A 20,689-nucleotide genomic window follows, 5' to 3' on the forward strand; every position below is an offset into this window, starting at 1 on the left:
GATAGCAGCAGGAAACAGTGCTGGAATAAGGGAATTTCCCACAAAAAAAAGGGAAGGTTGACAGCGATGCTCCACTCATGAAGTGGCCCAAATTTGGCTGGAATCCAACCAGCCACTCCGAAAAGGGAGCAGGGGCAGGGGGACAACAGGGGTGATTGTGCCCACAGGGTTTAAGCGGAAGCCTTCGATGTGGGGAGGCAAGACACAGCCCCCTGCCCAGCAGGCAGAGAAGGGTTGGGCTGCCCTCGCAAGCAGGGTCTGTGTCCCCAGTCTTCCAAAATCACAGGAAGCCTCACATGCACCCATATTCTGCTCAAAATAAGACCTGCAAGAGCAGAACCTCCGGTGTTTACTGCCAGTTTTCAGAGGGGAAATGGGACGTGTAGCTGCCCACTCACTTCTCCTCTGAAATCCAGGATTTTGGCACCATCTTCACCAGGCAGCTCTCACTTCTGCCTGGGGTGGGGGGGTGGGGAGAGGCACTGGCACCCACAAGAAGCAGGCAGCCCTTTCTCCCTCCCAGGGAACAGTCCGCTTCTGCTTCAGCCTGGGCAGTCTTCCCTCCCACAGCCTGGTCTGTGCAAGAAGGAAACAGGAGCCGGCAAAAAGGAGGAAACAGCCTTTAATGCAAAGATCGGGGGGGGGGGGGGAGGGGCATGCCAGGTCCAGCCTGTGCACTGTGCCCCACTGACAGGTGAAAGCAGCTAGGCTGGCAGCCTTTCTTGGCTCGGTGGGGGAGGCGTCTCAGTGCTCTTCCACCCAGGGGAGCCTAGATGGGGGGGGGGGCAGAAGCTGTACCACGGGCTGCATTTGCCACTGCTGGGCTCACAGGATGGAGCCCCTGCCTGCCTGGAAAGTAAGAGAACCACGTAATGGTAGAGTTGGAAAGGGTCCCCAGGGGCCACCTCGCCCAGCCCCCTACAAGGCAGGCCCCAGAGACAGTCATGGATGAGGCTCTGCTGCCAGCCCCCACCTGCCGTGCACCCTTCCCGGGGAAGGCAAGAGCCCCCAGCGGCCTCAGGCCAAGCACACCAGGCAAAGGCACACCAAGGACGGCTCTGCCACAGACCTGCAGGGAATGCCACGGGGGGGGGGGGGGCTTCAGAGCACGCTCAGCCCTCCAGCGCAGCCGGCTGATTCTGGAGTAGCTCTGGCTGCCCCCTGCTGCAGGGCGGAGAACAGCTGCCATAGAGGGGAGAGTCTTGTAGCATAAAATAAAAAACGCCAAACGCGACTGCCCAGCAGGATCCCTCCTTCCGCAGTTGGAGAGGAGGCCCCCTCCCTCCCCCCCTCCCCTAGCAAGAAGAAGAGGTCCTGGGCATGCGCTGGAGGGGGCCTGAGGTTGCCCCCCCGCCACCCTTCCTCTGCTGCCGAGGGGCGTCATCCGTAGTGGTAGACGAAGTCGTAGCTGCTGGGCTCCTTGGGGACGGGCGGGGGCACCTCCGGGATGGGGATGTTCTCCAGGTCCAGCAGGCGCAGCTTCATCTCCATGCTGAGCAGCGTGTCCAGGTCGCTCTTGGTCAGGTCGCTGCCCATCTCCTTCCCCAGAAGGGCGTTCAGGCCGTCAATCCAGATGCAGTACTGCGGGGGAGGGGAGGAGGGACCTGAGACCCCAGGAGGGACCATGGGGGTGGGGGTGGCCTGGCTGCCCCTCCTCATGCCCCCTGACATGTTGCTAGCGGGGGGGGGGGGGGGGGCGCTTCCTTCATCATAGAATTGTGGGGTTGGAAGGGACCCCCGAGGGTCACGTGCTCACAAACCTCCCAGGAAGGGCTTCCCAGGGAGTCCTCTCCTCTGTGAGAACAGGATGCCGGACTCAGAGGCCTCATCCAAGAATATCTTCCCATCTAATGGCATCTAATAACCTTCCTTCCTTTCCCTTGAGACAACGGGGTCCACGTCTTGCCCCCTCGCCTTGTCTCTGCCATTATGCCCCCTTCCATGCACTCACGGACCTGCCGTTTAATTTCTTTGGGTTTTATTTCGTGCCTTGTTTTTACCTGACCGTGATCTATAACTGTACATGGACTGTATATTGCCATCAGATCCTGCCTGATAACACTGCAATTTGCAGAATTTTGCATAACCTTTCGTTTTGGAAAGCAATGTACATTATTTCAGAAGAAAACCAAGCAAGAAAATCAGGCTCCTCAAACCCGGCCACGTCCCTCTCCCCTCAGCCACTGAGCTCCCTTCCATTTTCCATGGCGGGATTCACGTCTCTCCCCCCCCCCCCCGACTCCCCAGAGACTGAGCAGCTTTGCAGAGGCAGGCGAGAGAGAGAGGGAGGCAGGAAGGAAGTTGGTGGGCAGCTACATGGTCAGCCCTGCAAGGTTTGAGAAAAGGAGCTGAGGTTGACGGAGAGGAAAGAGTCAAGGGCGGGGGGCTGAAGAAAGCAGAGGTGCAGCACAGCAGCTGGGGGGGAAATGCAGAAAGAGCAGCCCAGATGGGGCAGCCAGACGCAGAGATTGCTCTAAGTATCTCCACATGGAGACCAGGGATGGCTTCCCTAGCTGGGGGGCAGGGGCACAAGAAAGCCTCCTGGGTAAAAGGCAGGGCCCCCACCCCCTTTCAGTCCTCCTCTCGATTTTCTGGGCCCCAGAGGAAGGAGACAGTCTCTGCTTCACCCACAAACGCTCTCCCCTGGTTTTGTGAAAGCCCCAAAGCCCCAAGTGGCCTGGGCTTCCTTCAGAGAGAACAGCCCTTTCCCTAGAGGAAGTGACAGGAGATGTGAGAGCCCTCGTCAAACCTCTCAAGGGCTGCCCCATGTTTTCTCTTGCTCTGGAGGGCAGGACTCGAACCCATGCCTTCCAGTTACAAGAAAGGAGATTCCAGTGAAACACCAGGAAGAACTTTCTGGCAGTAAGAGCTGTTAGACTGTGGAAGGGTCTCCCTTCGGGAGGTGGGGGACTCTCCTTCCTTGGAGGCTGGATGGCCATCTGTCAGGGATGCTTGAGCCGAGATTCCTGCATGGCGGGGCTGGACTAGATGGCCCTTGGGGTGCCTTCCAGCTCTACTCTCGGAACTGCAGCCAGGAGGAGGAAGCGCATTGCAGGAGCAGGGCCATTTGTTGGGAGGAAGGCAGCTTCCCCTCCCTCCTGACTCACCTCGTACTTGTTGGGGGCTATGAAGTTCAGGGTCTCATCCGGATCATACAGGATGGAAAAGGCCAACTCCAGAGCCTCCTGTGGATGGGAAGAGGGAGAGCAGGGGCTGGTGAGCCAAGGAGGCCAGTCCCCACCCCCTGCCAAGGACACCCCCCCCCCGGGTCTTCCTCCCCTCCCCAGCCAGCTACCTTGTTCTGCTTCAGAGCTCCCTTCTCCTTCATGTGCGGACAGTCCTTCCCAGTGACGACGGCCTTGATGTCTGCAACGGGAACTGGGCGAGAGGGAGAGGGGCTGCTGGTCAGGCTGGGCAAGAACAGCAGAAGAAGCCCCTTCCCTCTTCCACAGAACCAGAGAGTTGGGAGGAGGTACCCCCGGGGGTCCTGCAAGGCAGGAATCACAGCAGAAGCCCCCCCGGGGGCTGCTGGCTGCCCTTGCCCAGAGGGCTGGTCATTGAGCCCCTGCCCAGTGCCTCGCCTGAACCCCGCCTGGCACGGCACTCACTCTTTTCCTGCAGGGCCTCAAAGGTGACCTCCCCCTGGGCGTTGTCCTCCAGGTCCCCGTAGTGAAGCACTTTGTGGTTCAGAGCCAGGCGGCAGAACCAGAACCGCTCTGCGGGGCGACAACAACAGCACACGGACCATAAGAAGGCTGGGAGGCCCCTTCTCTGAAATCACTGAAAACCTGGCAAGTTGCCCTCTCGGGTGCTCTAGCGCCCAGGAGGGGTCCCAGACGGAGATGAATGGGGGGTAAGGGGCATGTAGCCCCATACCTTTCAAGGAGATCAAAAGGGCACGACCCACAGTCGTCTGTGAATGCCCTTTTTGTTTGTTTGTGAGAAGGGATGGAAATCCCCGTCTCCCAGATGAAAAGGCAAGGGCGCTGGGCTCAATGTCTCCATCCTGGGAGAGTCCCACCAAGCTCCCATGGCGAGCTGTGGAATACCTTTGAATCCGGACATAATTGGCAAGTGAAGAGGCAGCCCTGAAAAGATTCTGATTTACGCTGGAGGAGAAAACCATCTGTTTGGAAAGGTTTGGAAAGAATGAAAGACACCAAGGGGGGGGGCCATCAAGCCACGGGGGCCAAATGCCTAATTATGATTATTTATACCCCACCCATCAGGTTGGGTTTCCCCAGCCACTCTGGGCGGCTTCCAACAAAAGATTACAAATGCATTAAAACATCAGTCATTAAAAACTTCCCTAAACATAGAATCTAGGACTCAAGGTAGACTGCCTCTGGAGCTGGAGGTTCCATAAGGACATAAGATAGCTCACAGGAACTGTGCAAATGTCCCAGAGGGGGGACCCAAAGGCAAGAGCAGCCCTCCCCTCCTGCAGAGCCAGCCGTGGCCAGGATTCCCCCCCCCCCAGCCCTCTCCTCCCTGCTGCCCTCACCTTGTCTCCGCCGGTTCCCGATCTTGCGGAAGCTGCTCCCCTCGCAGAGGCGGTTCAGGCGCTGCTGCTTGATGAGCTCCAGGATCTCAGGCTGGATCTTCTCCCGCAGCTCCCTGGGGGCGGCCACACAGCAGCCGGTGAGCACCCCCGCTGCCCCTGCCAGGCGCCACCCCCAGCCCTGACCCCCCCAAGCGGCCGCTCACATGATGGGCGGGGAGTGGAAGTCGTCCTGGCTCATGCGCTCCGACTGGCGCAGGCGCAGGATCTCCGAGTAGCTGAGGCTGCGCAGTTTGCTCTTGAACTGGTCCAGGGAGCTGGGCTTCGAGGGCAGCGCCCGCATGATCTGCTCCCGCACCACCTGCATCACCTGGGAGAGGGGGGCAAAATTACACCTGGCAGGGAGAACGGGGGGGGGGGGGAGAGGGAAGCTCTTCTCCCTGAAGTGTGAGAACATCCAACGACCGAGGGAGGGAAGGGCTTCTTCACGCAGAGCATCGTTAACCTGTGGAACTTCCTCCTGCAGGAGGCAGGGATGGCCAGGATGGCTCTGAAAGGGCTATTGAGACCACTGACCACAGTGGCTCTGCTTTGCCTCCCTGGTCAGTAGCAGGAATGCTTCTTGATGGCCATCACTGGAAACCCTAGGTAGGAAAAAGTTCTCTTGCACTCAGATCCTGCTCATGGGTCTCCCATCATCTGCAATGTGGCTGGCCACTGTGAGAACAGGGTGCTGGGCTAGATGGATGACCTCTGGCTGATCCAGGAACCTGTTCCACTGATAGAGAATTTCTGTTAGATTCTCAGTGCAAATTTGGCCAGAGTTGTTTCACGCTTTTATAGGATGATGTGTCAATGTATCCACAAGTGATTGGATTCTCGTGTTCCTGCCTTTGGCAAATCTCACAGGCCTCCCTCCTGCATGGCACTTCCATGCTTCTCTGACCCTGGAGGGTGGGAAGTTTATTGGTATTACTAGAAGGGCACCAACAGCTGGCCAAGGAGGTGTATTCAGAGTCAGGAGGGCGAAGCAAGCTTCTCCTTGAAGCATTCCAGGGACATGGAAGGAAGATAAGGGAATGTCAACAGGCCTCTCCTTACTGAAGGCCAGAAGACAAGTACAAAAGCTGAAAACAGAGCAGAGCCGGACTTTTGGCACTCCTTGACCTGTAATCTCTTTTGATACATGCCATGATGTTTTGTGATGCATACCAATAAAAGCTTTGTTCAAATGTCCTTTGAGGCAGTCTTTGCTCGCTGGCAAGGCTGCCCTATTGTGCAATAGTTTTAATCAACTGGGTCCTTACAAGGTGATTTTGCTTGCGAGTCTCTTGGTTTCCTTGCTATTTAAAAGTGTGTTCCCTCGCCTGGGCCAGACCAGTGGGGCATTCTGTTCTTATGGAGGAGGAGGAAGGGGAGATGGCCCAGCTGGACTGGAAGGGGAGACCCCTGCCCACTGGAGAGCAGCTGCCCCCTCCCACCACCCCCTGCCTCTGCCCCACGGCCACCCCACCTTGTTGAAGTCCTCTGCCGTGGCCCGCATCTCCTTCCAGGTCTTGTTGAGCAGCTGGATGCAGATGGCAAAGAGCTCCTCAAAGGCGCGGTCGTGGGTGAAAAACATGGGGTGGTAGTCGTTGCGTCCCTCGTTGGCTGGGGGGGGGGAGAGGGAGGGAGGTCAGAACAGCCAGGATGGCGCCTCAGGGGAGCGCCAGGGAGCAAGAGGAAGCCAAGCACGTGGGAGGGGCATCGTGGCCACAGTCAAGCAACGTGAATTCCCTGGTTGGAGGGGGCCCTTTCAGTCCAGGGGCCACTTTCCTGCACAGGCAGCTGCAGGGGCCACATGTCGCCGGTGGCAACTATCGGGTGCAGCCAGAAAAGCGATTTTCCCCTTTGTGCAGCAGAGCCCACAATCCAGCCATGGAATAACGGAAGGGACCTCGAGGGTCAACAAGACCAGTCCCCATAGCCAAATAGCCCCCCGCAGATGCCCCCCAACCTCTTCTAGGAAACCTCCAGTGAAGGAGCCAAATAGCCCCCCGCAGATGCCCCCCCAACCTCTTCTAGGAAACCTCCAGAGAAGGAGCGCCCGCCATCTTCCCAGGGAGGCTGTTCTGCTGCCAAACTGTCCTATGGAACAGACAGACCCTTTTCCTTGGGCTGGCTCAGCCTGCCCAGGGGCTTTTTGGGGCGGGGGAGAGGGTCCCCTCTGGCACAAGGGCTCAAGAGAGAAGACTCTGTGGGTGCTCCCCCCTCCACTTACGCAGCTCCCCGACCTGCAGGATTTCGCATAGCATCTTGGTCAGCTCAATGGCGCTGCGCCCAAAGGGACACTCGTGCTTATCCTCCCGGCTGCTGTTCTCCAGGACGATCTGTGGGGAGGGCAGGAAGGGAGCAGAGTGAGGGGGTGGGGCTGGTCCAGGAGCCTCGGCCTTCGCAGGGGGGGCACCCTCCCCACTTACCCGGATGTAGGTGTCCTGGTGGCACTTGGCCAGGTAGAGCATGTTGTCCAAGGCCAGCATCCCCGGCGGGGTCTGGGTGAAGTCCAGGGCAGGGTTGATGTGGTTCTACGCGGGAGAAAAATCAGCGCCTGCCGTCAGCAGCAGAAGGAAGGAGCTGCCCCCACGGGGTCCCCACTGCTGAGGGATTCAGGGCAGCGAAAAGGAAGCAGAAAATTCAACTGTGGAACTCCCTCCCACAGGAGGCAGTGAGGGCCACCAGCCTGGATGGCTCCAAGAGAGGGCTAGCAAACTTGCCGGCAGGACCAGTGGCCAGCAATAATGGGAACTGTAGTCCAAAAACAGCTGGAGACCCAAGTTTGGGAATTTTGTATCGCATTAATAGTTTTGATGAATAATTTCTGATATTTTCTGGAATTTTGAAATACTATAAATTTACTTAAGTGTATTAATCTTTTCAATGAATTTGTTGTTGTTTGCTTTACTTACATGTTACTGTGTTTGACAGAATAGCGACTGCAATGTCTATTGTGATGAATGTGAGCTGCTTTGAGCTCCACATTTGTGGCTGGAAAAGTGGACCATAAATATGAAACCGAATCAAATATCCGTTGCTGGAACGGCAGGAGGGGAAAGCGCTGCTCTAGTGCTCTGGCCTGGCCTGGGGTTCCCTCTGGGGCACCTGCCTGGCCGTGGGGAGAACAGGCTGCTGAATGAGGAGATGCCCCCCCCCGGCCTGAGGGTCTTGGGGGGCTGCCTACCATGAAGCCCAGCATCTTGTAGTCCTTGGTGTACATGGCTCTCCTCTTCTCTGTCCCGCCCCCAGGGAGGCTGCTGCTCTCCGACTCGGCGTCAAAGGCGATCCTGCGCAGCTCAAAGATGATGTCCCTCTGGGCCTGGCAAGCGAGGAGAGAGGGCAGAGCGTGAGCCCAGCGCAGAGGCTGCCGCTCACACAGAGGGGGGCACAGTCCTGCCAGTCACCTGGTCGCTGGGGTCCATTTTGGTCATCATTCTCTCCTCCAGGAGGTTGAAGGTCAGGACCTGCAGCACGTACAGCTGATGGGCCATCTCCGTCTTGATGGGGCGGTTGCCCCGGATGACGTGCTGCGGGAGGAGAGGGAGGGAGGGAGGAGGTGGAAGAGGCTCACCTGCCAACCCCTCCCTGCGTGAGCAGGGCCAGGTCCCCCTTCTGGCCCCTGACCAGCGAGGGACACACCTGGCTGGGGGGAACAGGAGCCCCCACCGTCCGCGCCCAGAAACACCCACAGCCTGCAGCAACGGCGGCTGGCTGGCCAGGCCAGAGACCATGCAGTGGGGGGGCCACAAAGACTGGGTGCCCTGAGACGGGGCTGAGATGGTTGCCCAGAGGCACGGCTATGTCAAGGTCAAAGCCTTGTCCTACTCACTGCCAGGATGATGGAGCGCAGGTGCTTCTGAGCAAAGGCGTTGGCCATCTCCTGTTGGGGGTTGACAGAAGAGAGAGAGAAAGAGAAAGAGAGAGAAAGAGAGGAAACTCCAACTGTGCCCCACCTCCGGGGGGGGGGGGAGGGTGCTGAGCAGCCCAGCAGTGCCGTGACAGCCTGCTCCAAGCACAGGCAGCACAGCCATTCAGCAAAGGGGCCGCTCCCACCCTCAGAGAGTCCTCTGGCTGTCCATCACCCAAAGCAGCTGCACCCCCAAAGCCCCCACCTCAGCAGCCCCACCAAGGAGCCCAGGCCACCTGCACTCCCTCTGGGCCCGTCCCTGTGCACCCACAGAGCACACACCCCACAGGATGCAACAACAACAGACCCAAGCGGTGGCAGGGGTGGGAGGGGGGAAGAAAAAGAATCACCCTGGTTTAGCCCTTTCCAGATTAGCCAGGAGCTGCAGCCCAGCTTGTCCTCTGGCTTACAGCCCACGGCTTGTCCAGGAGGGCAAAAACGCTGCCCTGAGTTCAGAAGATTCCCTAAGCCTCAGCAGCCAAAGAACCAGGGAGGAGAAGGCGGCCACAATCTCCTCTCCCTGTGGACACATGCAAGGTGTGCAAGCCAGATAGATGTGTGAGAGAGAGACAGACACAGGCAGAGACGGAGACAGACGGAGACGGAGCAGGCTGCCTCTGAGGCGGAGGCAGAGGAAGGGTACGGGGGTCTCTCTCTATTTATTCCCAAGACATTTCCATCCCCCTTTCTGGCTCTGAAGAGAGAAAACACCAGTGCTCTTAGAGAGGAGCCTCCTGGGCTGAGGGATTTACTTACAGTGCAAGGCAGGTCTAGCGGGTTAAGGAGCTTCTCCTGCGGACAACAGGAAGCAGAAAGACACAAAGAGAAGCCGGCAGAAGAGTCAGCACAGAGACCCTTCGCAGGGAGGGCGGGCAGGCGGGGGGGGGGGGGAGACGGGCAGACACAGAGACGCAGTGCCACGCAGCACATCCACAGACTGGCCAGACCTGGGAGGCAGACCTTCCTCCCCCCTGCCCCCCCTCAGCGAAGGAGTGCAAGGGCTGGTGCCCTGCCCTCCCTCCCCATGGCACCCCCTTGCCCAGCCACCCACCTGCCTCTTGTCCTCCGGGGCCTTCAGAAAGAGGGCGTTGATCAAGGCAATGGCATACGTCTGGATCTCCTGGTTTGAGCTGCAGGGGCACAAGGGGGGGTGAGCGGCAGGCGGCTCCTCACCTCCTCCCACCCTGACAGGATGTGGGGTGCGGGAGGCGCCACTCACACTTGCAGGTGGGCAATGAGCTGCCCCACGGTGATCTCCTCGGCAACCTTCTGGTAGAGGCTCTGGCTGTTGAGCACCATGCTCTCCAGAATGGCCAGGGAGCGCTGCAGGATGGAGACGTCCACCGTCGGCTGGCTCACGTAGCCCGCAATCTGGGGGGGGGGGGAGGCAGAGGCCGCTGAGCGCCAGAGGCATGCATGCCCACTGCCCCGCCCAGGGAGCCCCCCTTCTCCTGTGCCGCCTGCTAGGACTGTTGCCTAAACTGGTTTGAAGTCCATTTTGTGATACAGTGGGACCTTGGTTCTCAAACACCTTGGTACTCAAACAATTTGGAAACCAAACATGCTCCATTTTGAGTGCCACGCTTCCCTTTTGAGTGTTACACTGAGGTCTGTCTGTTTTTGCTATTTATTTTGTTTTGTTTTTGCAGCTCTTTTTGTGTGTGACTGTATGGAACCCAGTTCAGCTACTGATTTATTGTGTGACTGCAGTACATTATTTACTGCTTTCATTTTATGGATCAATGGTCTCGTTAGATAGTAAAATTCATGTTAAATTGTTGTTTTGGAGGTTGTTTTTAAAAGCCTGGAACAGATTACTCCATTTTGCATTACAGTGGTGCCTCGCAAGATGAAATTAATTCGTTCCGCGAGTTTTTTCGTCTTGCGATTTTTTCGTCTTGCGAAGCACGGTTTCGGAAAAGTTTTGGAAAAGCTTCAAAAATCACCAAAGTCTTCAAAAACCTCAAAAAAGGCTACCACACCACGTGCTATGAGTTGCTCCTCAAAGTCAAGTCGCAACTGTATTAACGGTTTTAAGAAAAAGGAAACAAACTTGCAAGACGTTTCCGTCTTGCGAAGCAAGCTCATAGGGAAAATCGTCTTGCGAAGCAACTCAAAAAACCAAAAACCCTTTTGTCTTGCGAGTGTTCCGTCTTGCAAGGCATTCATCTTGCGAGGTACCACTGTACCTTCTATTGGAAAATGTGCCTTGGTTTTGGAACGCTTTGGTTTTGGAACGGACTTCTGGAATGGATTAAGTTTGAGAACCAAGGTACCACTGTATCAGTTTCCTTGTTTTTGACCTGGCAATATATCGTGAATCACGGTTGCTATGCAAAAATCACGATGCAGGAAAAACCACGAAGCCAGCCAAGGCTTCTCTCAGTTCCCGCAGCCCCTGTTAACTCTGCCAGCTGAGCTCTCCCCTGCCTCATGCAAGGGCAGCGGATCCCAAGAGCAGGAGCCAGCAAAAATCACAATGAGGGGGAAACTGTGAAGCCAGCCGATGGCTCTGCATAGCTCCATCCTTATTTCCGACAGGGCAATATACTGGTCCATCGTGATGTTTAGTGGGTGAGATGTTGAAAAGCAGCGATCGCCCAGCGCTGCCACCTGCTATGGCGGAGTCTGTACCTGCTTGATGAAACTGATGGACACCATGTCCCAGGAGATGATGCCGTGGTCCATGAGCTCCAGGAAGGCTGTCAGGGTGAATGCCAGCATCTCACTGTAGCTGCAGGGGGCACAGGGAAGGCGGATCAGTGGGGGGGGGGGAGGGCACCCTCAGGGCTCCCTCTCCCCCCACTCATGGCTGGCCAAGGCAGCCCTTCCAGAGAGTCACTCTGCTGGGCGACGCAGAGCGGCAACCGGGCACCGTCTTGGCGGTCTCACGTCAGCACTTAGTGGGCAATGGGAAAGGGAGCCGCCTGCTTCTGGGGCCTCCTAGTGTCCTCAGCACCTGCAACCCACAGAGGCCAGAGGCAGGAATTTGCGCTCCCTCCATGCTCTGCGGCTCCACCATCCGCCTGTCTGGAGAACCAGAGCAGAGAAGGGAAGGGCAAAGCAGGCCGGGCACTCAGAGCGACCAGCCAGCCAAGGCCTGGCAGTGACAGAGGAGGATTTGCTCAGGCCCTGCGCTTCCCAATCAAAGCCAACTTGGATATTGAATTAACTATTCAGCAGTTTTAAAAAACCATATTAAACGGTATATATAATACCATAAAATATTCATTACAAACAGCAATGAAAACAGACTTCGAAAACAGCAGGCAGGATGCCATTGCCAAAATGCAGATAAAACCAAGTTTAAAAAGCCGAACCAAGTTATGCATCTAGGAAGGCTTGGCTAAGGAAAGGGTGGCAGCGTTTGGGCCTCTTTAGAGAAAATGTAGGAGGCAACACAATGGAAGTTTGTAAAATCATGCATGGCATTGAGAAAGTGGAGAGAGGAACGTTTTCCTCCCTGTCTTCTAACGCCAGGGCTTGTGGATATTCCACGCAACTGAATGCTGGAAGATTCAGGACAGTGCAACTAAACTGATGGCCATCACCTTAGAAGGCTTTCAGAGTGGATCAGACCAGGGCCTGGAGGCGAAGAGGACACTGGGTGGCTCGGCTTTGCCAGTCAGAGACAGCCATGCTTCTGAACCCCAGTTGCCGATAACCGCAGGGGGGCACCTGGTTGGCCACTGTGAGAACAGGCTGCTGGACTTGGTGGGCCCCCTTGGGCCTGATCCAGTGGGGGGGTCTGTCTTATGTTCTTACATTACAACACTAAGTAATGGGGAGAAGACCCTGGCCTGGAAGGACTGTCTTCTAGCCGGTGGCCTTTCCCCTCTCTGTGCCCCAGTGACCAGCATCAAATCCCAGCTGCCCCCACCCATGGCAGGAGAGAAACAGAGCACCCAAGCCAGGCCCTGCGGAAGAGCAAAGAGAACACTGCCAAGGAGGTGGCGCCCAAGTCTCTGCTGCCTCCCCTGCCCACTTGGCAGCCCTGGGGCAGCTGCCCCCCCCCAACCAAAAGCGCCCTGCTCCAGAAGAGGCCAGGGGGCTGCAAGTGGCTGCAGTGCTGGAGCAAAGAGAAGGCCAGAACTGTCAACATTAAAGGACAGCCCCTCAGGGAAGGGAGCGCTGCTGGTGCTGGATGCCCACTTACTGGGAGAGGAGCTTGGTGCCGCTCTCCACGAGGCGGGTGAGCACTGAAATGCCGTCCATGTTGATGAACTCTGTGGCAAAGGTCACGTCCGCAGAGAGCTTGGCCAGCTCCTTCATGGCCTCCAGCCGAGCCTCCATGCTGTGCGACTGCGTCCGGTCCATCAGCTGGCGGGCGGCCCTGGACTGGGGGGCAGGGCAACAGCTAGTCCCTTGCAAACCCCCAACCCCTCCAGGGGGCTCCCCTCAGCCGGGCAGGAGAGAGAGAACAAGAGGAGGTGGCCTCGTGCCCTGAGCCCAAAGCCAGCCAGCAGGCTTCAAATCCTCAAAGGGGGGTAAAGAACCCACCCACCCCCCAGAGGCAGCCCAGACCTACTGGAGAAACTGCCAGCTGGAGGATGGTCCCGTTCTTGATGTCACAACGGGTCTGCAAGGCAAGAAGGGGGGGCTGCTTAGCACGACTGGGAGAGGAGCCGAGGCCCCCCAGCGGGGTTCCTGGTCTGCTTCTGTGGATTTCCTCCAAGGCCCCCACCCTGATCAGAGTTGCAAGGAGCTGCATGGCACCCCATGGCCCGCTCCCTGCTTTTTTAGATGGGGGGTTAGGAACCAGCTCCCACGCACCTGCTCTGTAATGTACAGCTGGGCCCCATCTGCGTAGCGCAGCGTGTAGTACTCTGGGTTGGGCAGCGACCACCTAAGGGGGGGGGAAGGACCATGTCAGCCTCCTCCCTCAGGAAGCAAGCTAGCGGGGGGGGGGGTCAGGTGAGCCACACCCAGGAGCCGGAAGAGCAGCTGGGGGGCTCAGAGGAGGGGATCCAGCAGCTCCAGAGCCCCAAGCAAGCAGCTGGGTGGAGTTGGGGGGGGGGAAGAGGCTAGCGTGGCCCCCAGGAAGCCAGTCGTGGTTCCCACTCACCCGTCACAGACCTCCTTGATGATGGACGCCAGAGGCCGCTTCTGAGAGAGGCAGGGGGGAGAAAGAGAAGCCTGAACTGTAACTCTCCTCTGGACGGCAGGTGATCAGCCCCCCCCCCCCGGCCCACCCACCATTCAGCACTAGAAGGCCTGGACACCCCAGGAAGCTGACAGTTGAAAGAGTCAGGGCCGAGAAAAGAAAGCCCTTCTTAGCAGAGAGCAGAGTGGAACTCTGGAACTCCCTCCCACAGGAAGCAGCTTGGCCAGCAGGGCTTTCCAAGAGGGTCAGAGGACAGGGCTCTCAATGGCTACCAGCCACGTGGGCTCAGCTCTGCCCCAGCCCACCCCCAGTAGGAGGCAGCCAGGCTTCTGAACCTCAGGTGCTGGTTGGCCACTGTGAGAACAGGATGCTAGATGTGGTCCCTGCCCCCCCCCGGCCCGATCCAGCAGCCTGCGCCCGTCACCTGGTCAATCTCCAGCAGCTGAGCATTGGCCCCCGGCCACTCCACAGCCACCTTGACAATGTCCGACGGGGGTGGCATCCCTCCTGGCTGACGGCCACCTCACAGGGGGGGGGGGGGCGAGGAATGGGCCTCCCAAACCTAGCCAGAGGGGAAAGGCAAGTCAGCTCCAGGGCAGAGGGGATTCTGGTCCCTCAAGCGGGCACTCCGAGGACCCAGCAGCACCAGCCTCTGCACAGGCCCAAAGCCCTGGCAAGAAGAGCCAGCCCCCTGGCTAGGCAAGCTCTTTGCCCCCCACCCCCCAACAAAGACCTGGCAAGGAGGGGCCCTGCTCTCAGAGGCACCAGCACCACCTCCTGCTGTCCTGGCCAGGTCAAGTTCTGGGCTGCCCCCAAAGACTGCCCAGCCCCACCTTCCTAGAGCTGGGAAGCCGCTGGGAGGGCAGCCTGGCAAGGAAGCAGGGCAGCGCTACCGGATGCCCCAGCTCTGCTCTTCTGCCAAGGAGTTGCCCCAGAGGAAGCGTAGGCGAGTGAGGGGCCCCTCTCCTGACCACAGGAGCCAGCCAGACCCCCTCCCAAGGGATGCCAGGGAGGACACGGGCTCAGCACCTCTTTGCCTTGCAGGGCCAGAGCAGCTGGTGCCTCTGCCTGCCTCCCCTTCACCACCAGCCTCCTATTCAAGGCCAGGCGCACTTAACCCTCTCCTGGCTGCTGCTCTGGGAGGGCTGGGGGATGTGCCACCTCCTTCCCTCTCTGCTCAGGAGGGCAGCAGCAGGAGGAGGAGAGGGAACCGCCCAACAAATTCCCTGCTGGAGGTCCAGTTCAGTAGCTTTATTTGACCGACTCTTAGTTTTGCTAGGAGATGTGGGTCATTATGTGCTGTGCAAGTTTTTGAACGGGTCTTTTTTTTTTTTGGAGGGGGGGAATAAAGCACGCTGCAACATACACAATACATCCGACCCAACCTGTTTTTCCAAGAAAAGTTGAATATATTTTAAGGGCATCACAGTTGACCATTATGATCTGCCCTTTAGTTTTTAAGAGAGGTGAAGATGAAGGCGCTAAACTATTTCATGTTAGTGAGCCCAGGGAGCTGGGTCTCCCAGGGATGGACCCCTGAACTAAAGGGCACTGCAGATCAAACCCGGGATATAGCTAGCGCTGCATCTGTTCCGGATGCCCACATGCATGCATTCTGCTGGCTCTTTTTAAAAGAAGGCTCTGTTTCTCCAACGTCCCGCCCTGAATGCTTGGGCAGAGGCTTCCATCAGGCATGGCAAACCCTATATGCTGGCAAGCCCACCAGGCAGCTGCCCCACACCAAGTCCCTTCCTTTGCCTCTCCCCCAACTGCCCCTCTGCAGCGCCCCACCTGTCCATTGCACTGGGGGGGGGGCTCAGGGTGCTGCCCACCCCAGGCAAGTCCGGGGTTGTGGCTCCCCATCCAGGTTCTGGTAGAGCAAAAGCAGCAGCAGCCCATGAGGAAGCCGCCTCCTTCTGGGAAGGGAAGAGGAACCAGCCTCCTTCTGCAGAAGAGCCTGGCGACAGGAAGCCCGGGGGCATTTCGGGGGCTATTGGTGGGGGGGGGCCTGCAGCCCGTGGGGCAGCCCCCTCCTCTCCCGCAGGAACTGGGGGTCTGGGCAGCGCAGGACCAGGCGCTCTCGCCCCCCCCCCCAGGCCCTCCTACCCACAGACCCTGCCTGGGAGGGGGGAGCAGAGATGGGGCACCAGATGGGCCAGGGAGGCGCCGCTGCCCCACTGGGGGCAAAAGCAGGAGTCCCCCCCCCAAAGCTGCGGCTTATGGGAAGGTCCCAGCGGGGGGGGGGGATGCTTGCCGGGCGCCCAGTTGGGGGAAGAAGCCGAGCAGCTCCTCCAGGCCAAAGGAGGGGTCGCCCCCTCCCTCCCTCCCTCCTCCCAGCAGGCGGCCTCCAGGCGCCCCCCCCACGGGCCTCTCCAGAGCAGCAGGAGGGGGGGGGGAGGAGGCGGCCCGCGAGGGCCTCTGTCCGGAGATGGGGGGCCGGCCGGTGTCCCGCAGAGCGGCGTCCGGGGGGGGAGGCTCCCTTTGAAGTCGCCGCCCCCCCCGCGTGACCAACAGACCGAGGGGGCGGGGGAGGGAGGGGGAAACGGAGCCCCGAGAGTCGCCGCTCCGCCCCCCCCCCGCCCCCGAGGCCGGCCGCCCTCCCCGCCCCGCGCTCACCCGGCTGCCGGGACCCTCCGCTCCGCCGCCGACGCCGCTCTCCCTCCGGCCGCGGACCCGGCTGCGTCCCGCCCCTCTCGCCCGGCCGCGCAGCCCCATTGGCCAGCGGCGCCCGCCACTCAGGAGCGCGCCTCGTCCCCCATTGGCGCCGGCTCCGCTCCGTCTCTCTCCAGCCCGGGAGGCGGGGCCTCGTCGCCCGGCGCCGGCTGCCATGGAGACCGCGCAGCTCCGCCCTCCTCCGCAGCCGCCGCGCTGGGCGGTCGCCCGGGCAACGAGCCCCGCCTCCGAGGGGCGGGGCCGGGCGCCGGAAGTGTGGCGGGGAGCGTCCGGTCGGCGGGCGCTTCCGGTTCCGCTCAGGCAGCGCGAGGCGCGTCTTTGGTTCGTGAGGCGGCGGCGGGAAGGAAAGAAGGCAGGAAGGCCGAGGGGAGCCGCGCCGGGAAGGAGGACCGACGCCACCGCCACCATGGTGAGGGGGGCGGGATTGGGAGCCCCTTCCCCTCCTCTTGTTGCAAACCAAAAATGCCCTTTTCCCTTATGGGGGACCCAAGAGCCCATATAGAGTCCTTTTGTAGGTTCTCTATGGGTAGAATCACAGAGGCCAAGCAGAGAATCTGGAGAAGCAAGGCAGCTAGCAAGCCTGATCTTTATTGATCTGTTGCAACAGGGTCTCCCCTCACCCCCAGGAGAGAGGAGGGACCCAGAAAAATGGCGCGCAAGGCCTTATAAAGACTTTTGAAATTGCCATCCCGTAGATCAAGACCACCCCCAGAAACATCATACAGACATCACAGTCTAAACAGAGATTTGAATGTTGTTTTTCTCCTGTCCTTGTTTACCTCCTGTCTGGCAGGTTACCTGTTAATGGTCACTTGATTGGATTGCCTGGGGAGCCTGGCCAGTCTTTCATAATGATAAATACTTAGTTCCTGGGCCAGGTCACAGCCTCACACCCTATTCATATCTTAAGACAGGATTTGTGAAGGAAAAGACAATGGGGAGGCTTTTCCACTTTGACCTTGCAGAGAAAACATTTGCTCAGTTTAGGAATCAAAATGGCTTCAGGTCAGTCTTCCTGTGCTGATCTATGTACGTGCGGTTATGAACATTACCATATATCTAAGACCTCAAAATACCTAACACACTTCTCCCCCCCCCCGACTCTCCCCTCCCCCGCAGACGGTGGGCAAGAGCAGCAAGATGCTGCAGCACATCGACTACCGCATGCGCTGCATCCTGCAGGACGGCCGCGTCTTCATCGGCACCTTCAAGGCCTTCGACAAGCACATGAACCTCATCCTCTGCGACTGCGATGAGTTCAGGAAGATCAAGTGAGCAACCTGCCCCCCCCCCCGGCAGAGGCCGGCCCAGGAGGGGCCCCCGACCCAGCCCCTCATGACACCTCCTGAGGCACAAACCAGTCGGGTGGAAGGAGGGGCATCTGCAACCAGGGCTATAGCTTGGGGTTGGAGAGGTGGGCCCCCACAAGGGGCGCAGGCTGGGGTGGCAGTGCTAAATCGGCTTAAAATGTGTCCATAAATATATCTATGAATAGAAATATTGATTCTTGCCTCATAAAAGGTTTTAAATAGAGGGTGAATTGAAGGGGGATGTGGAGGAGAGGCAGAAAGAAGAGCTCATTTATCAGTGGTTAGGGGGCACAATCTGGACAGTTCTGCCAGGAGCAAGAGATCACCCCACCAAAGCAGCCCTGAAGGCGGCCGGGGTCTCCCCCTCCTGGTCCTCCTTGGGGAAGGGCAGGGCCATTGGAAGGCTCTCCGAAGACAGCAAGGACAGGCCTTCCTTTCAGCTCATAGGACCCCAGGGAAGGTGGTGCTTCTGCCTGGGGGCCCCCTTGGGTCTCTCTCCCCCCCTTTGACCCCCCTCCAGTGTGGCATAAGTCACCCACCTCTCTGAGGGGCCCACAGTTCACCCCCTGTAAAGGTAGGTGTAGGAGGCAGAGATGCTTGTGACATAGCTTTGGGTTGCTTCTTCCTTCCTTCTAGGCCCAAGAACTCCAAGCAGCCCGAGCGGGAAGAGAAGCGAGTGCTGGGCCTGGTGTTGCTGCGAGGAGAGAATCTGGTCTCCATGACAGTCGAGGGGCCACCCCCCAAAGATGTAAGCCAGATTAGGGGAGATGTTTGCTCGTGCTCTTGTCCCTTCCCAAAATAGCTTAGCAGAGGGGTCCTGACAGCTCCCCTTTAAAATTGCAAGGCATCGACTAAGTCTGGCTTTTGGGGTTTGCTCTAAAATATTTACAGTCTGCTTCTGGAACTAAAGGACATGCCAGTATATATTTATTTTGAAACGTCTGCTTCTTCTACATATCAGGAATAGCACAGAATCAAAATTCAACATGGAGAGTACCAGGGAGGGGTAAGAAATCAATCAAAGAGGATGGGGATTAATGGTGGCAGAGAGGAGAAGGGCAGCCAAATATTCCTTGTTGTGGTACTTGGAAGAAAGAAACTTGGAAGAGTTTCAGGGGAGTGCTGGGAGAAAAGACAGATTTTGGGGTTGGGAAGACAAAGGTGAAGCAGATAAATGTATGTGTCCGTCCGCCCCCAGATTTTTTAAAAATATTATTACGCAAGCGGTGTCCTGACTCACTGCTGAGCATGGTAGGTTATTTGTTAAGAACCCCACCACCACCACTGGAAAACTGTCCTGCTGCAGTGACTGTTTGGCTCTTTCAGACTGGCATCGCTCGCGTGCCCCTGGCTGGAGCCGCTGGAGGACCTGGTGTTGGCAGAGCTGCTGGAAGGGGCGTCCCCGCAGGAGCTCCCATGCCCCAGGCACCCGCAGGCTTGGCTGGCCCCGTACGTGGTGTTGGTGGCCCATCCCAGCAGGTAAGCAGGAGGCACGTCCTCCCAATAAATGGTTTGAGGGGGGGAGGAGTCTGGGGCAGCTCAAGGACATTGGCATTGGAGGGAACAGCAGTGGATCCCTCCAACTTGGGATCTCACTTGCAGCAGATTTCTAAAAGCCTCTTCTCCCCTCCCAGGTGATGACTCCTCAGAGCCGAGGGACAGTTGCTGCTGCAGCGGCTGCCGCAACGGCCAGTATTGCAGGAGCCCCCACTCAGTATGCGCCAGGCCGCGGAGGCCCCCCTCCACCTATGGGCAGAGGGACCCCACCTCCAGGTAAGCAGCAACCCAGTTGCCTCCCCCACCCAGACTGGCAGAACCTGGGATGAAATGACAGTAACTGAGCACCGTGAAGAGTTGGTGTCAAAGCAGGATTACTCTGAGGTTCACTTTGGGACTTTGGCGAGGGGTGGTCTGCGGAGTCAAGGGGACTGAAGTGGCTTCCTTTTCACTGCAGGGATGATGGGGCCTCCCCCTGGCATGAGGCCCCCCATGGGCCCCCCCATGGGCATGCCGCCTGGCCGAGGCTCCCCGATGGGCATGCCACCTCCTGGAATGAGGCCTCCTCCCCCTGGCATGAGAGGTGAGTTGGCTTTGAGCCTGAGTCAAGGGCTGGCTGTGTGGTGAAGCCAAAGCCAGAGTCCTTTTCTGCTGCCTGTCGGCCTCCTGTGGATGGAAATCTCACTGGAGGAAGACAGAAGCCCTTGATAAGCTTGGAACTAAGGGGAGGGGAGGGGCAAGGTTGTCCTTGGGGCGCAAGAGCACGGCTGCCTCCTGGGGCAGCACCTGCAAAGCTGATTGCCTCTGTTCTGTCCTTTCCAGGTCCCCCTCCTCCTGGCATGCGCCCACCCAGGCCCTGAGAGGTGACACTGTGAAGGGAGCAAAATTTGAGCCTTTGGACTTCTGTCTTGTTCACCCTGAGGGAATGATGGGGTGGGGGGGGGGGTTGTGTGTATGTTTTATATTTTGGGGGTTGTCATGTTGCCCTTTCTAATAAACACTGGGAAATTTCCTGCTGTGGTGGTGCAAATTCATTCTGAGATTGAGCAAAGCAAACAAGTCTAGGCTTCCTGGAGGGCTCTTCACCTGGGCTCAGGAACTGAAGAAGAGCCTGCTGGATGAGGCCAGTGGCTCATCTGGTCCAGCATCCTCTTCTCACAATGGCTGACCAGATGCCCCAGTGGGAAACCTGCAAGTGGACCTGAGCACAAGAGCAGCCCTCTCTCCTCTTCAGAAGCTAGTCACCAGCTTAGGTTCAGTGCGGGGATCTCACGCCAAAGCCTGGGGGAGGGGGACGTTGCAGCCTTGTCCCTGTGGTTGCTGCCAAGGCATCAAACTGCTCAAGCATTCCTGAAGCGGAGGAGGTTGACCTTTTGCTAATCTGCAGCTAGGAGGCAGGCAGGAAAAGCCCCAGTTGAGAACTTGCTTGCTGTTTGGATAGAAAAATCCCCAAATAACATGGGTTGTGGGCAGTGTTACAGTCACCAAAATGGAATGTCTACGTGCCATTTTGAGGCAAGACTAAAGTCTTTTCCAATGATGGACTGACTGATTATCAGTGAAACATCTGGCTAGGATGACAACCAGGAGCTAGGTTAAGAACTTAAAAGTCGCTTGATCTATGGACAGTCCAGAGTTTTCTTGATGGTGACACAGACCATTCA

General features: G+C 58.1%; 2 protein-coding genes across 9 annotated transcripts in view; one reads left to right on the forward strand and one right to left on the reverse strand.

Moving 5' to 3' along the window:
• SNRPB (small nuclear ribonucleoprotein polypeptides B and B1) overlaps positions 1 to 20,037 on the forward strand; it is a 393,907-nt gene extending 373,870 nt beyond the window's left edge. For both annotated transcript variants that reach the window (XM_077929502.1, XM_028735741.2), the window contains 7 exons: positions 16,583 to 16,627; positions 17,338 to 17,489; positions 18,165 to 18,276; positions 18,855 to 19,007; positions 19,163 to 19,301; positions 19,483 to 19,608; positions 19,848 to 20,037. In XM_077929502.1, the coding sequence (XP_077785628.1) occupies positions 16,625 to 16,627; positions 17,338 to 17,489; positions 18,165 to 18,276; positions 18,855 to 19,007; positions 19,163 to 19,301; positions 19,483 to 19,608; positions 19,848 to 19,885 (723 nt within the window). In that variant the 5' untranslated portion in view covers positions 16,583 to 16,624 and the 3' untranslated portion in view covers positions 19,886 to 20,037. Of the gene's footprint in view, positions 1 to 16,582; positions 16,628 to 17,337; positions 17,490 to 18,164; positions 18,277 to 18,854; positions 19,008 to 19,162; positions 19,302 to 19,482; positions 19,609 to 19,847 lie in introns of those variants that run through there.
• On the reverse strand, positions 607 to 16,314 carry ELMO2 (engulfment and cell motility 2). 7 transcript variants are annotated; one of them, XM_028735729.2, is made up of 22 exons: positions 16,162 to 16,314; positions 13,970 to 14,107; positions 13,507 to 13,547; positions 13,215 to 13,287; positions 12,970 to 13,020; positions 12,598 to 12,779; positions 11,076 to 11,175; positions 9,661 to 9,812; positions 9,493 to 9,571; positions 9,198 to 9,233; positions 8,364 to 8,414; positions 7,939 to 8,061; positions 7,719 to 7,853; positions 6,961 to 7,065; positions 6,762 to 6,870; positions 6,015 to 6,151; positions 4,708 to 4,871; positions 4,505 to 4,617; positions 3,609 to 3,716; positions 3,296 to 3,378; positions 3,108 to 3,185; positions 607 to 1,581 (listed from the first exon to the last, which is right to left on the reverse strand). In XM_028735729.2, the coding sequence occupies exons 2-22, from the start codon at positions 14,045 to 14,047 to the stop codon at positions 1,381 to 1,383; spliced, it is 2,199 nt and encodes a 732-aa protein (XP_028591562.2). In that variant the 5' UTR covers positions 14,048 to 14,107; positions 16,162 to 16,314; the 3' UTR covers positions 607 to 1,380. The 7 variants fall into 7 exon arrangements, with proteins under 7 accessions (XP_028591562.2, XP_028591564.2, XP_028591563.2 ...); XM_077929498.1 differs by having other exon boundaries at positions 1,407 to 1,604; XM_028735731.2 differs by lacking the exon at positions 12,970 to 13,020.
• Positions 20,038 to 20,689: the final 652 nt, after the last annotated feature.

Source organism: Podarcis muralis, chromosome 5 (assembly GCF_964188315.1).
Source record: "Podarcis muralis chromosome 5, rPodMur119.hap1.1, whole genome shotgun sequence".
In the NCBI taxonomy this organism is placed as follows: Eukaryota; Metazoa; Chordata; class Lepidosauria; order Squamata; family Lacertidae; genus Podarcis; species Podarcis muralis.

What these genes read in the sequence shown, in the direction of transcription:
- ELMO2 (XM_028735729.2), bottom strand. Translation starts at nt 14,047, where the DNA reads ATGCCACCCCCGTCGGACATTGTCAAGGTGGCTGTGGAGTGGCCGGGG. An exon ending in TCCAGCTGGCAGTTTCTCCA is followed by an intron (nt 12,780 to 12,969) that starts GTAGGTCTGGGC and finishes CCTGCCCCCCAG; the next exon opens with TCCAGGGCCGCCCGCCAGCT. An exon ending in ACAAGATGCTGGGCTTCATG is followed by an intron (nt 7,066 to 7,718) that starts GTAGGCAGCCCC and finishes TCTCCCGCGTAG; the next exon opens with AACCACATCAACCCTGCCCT.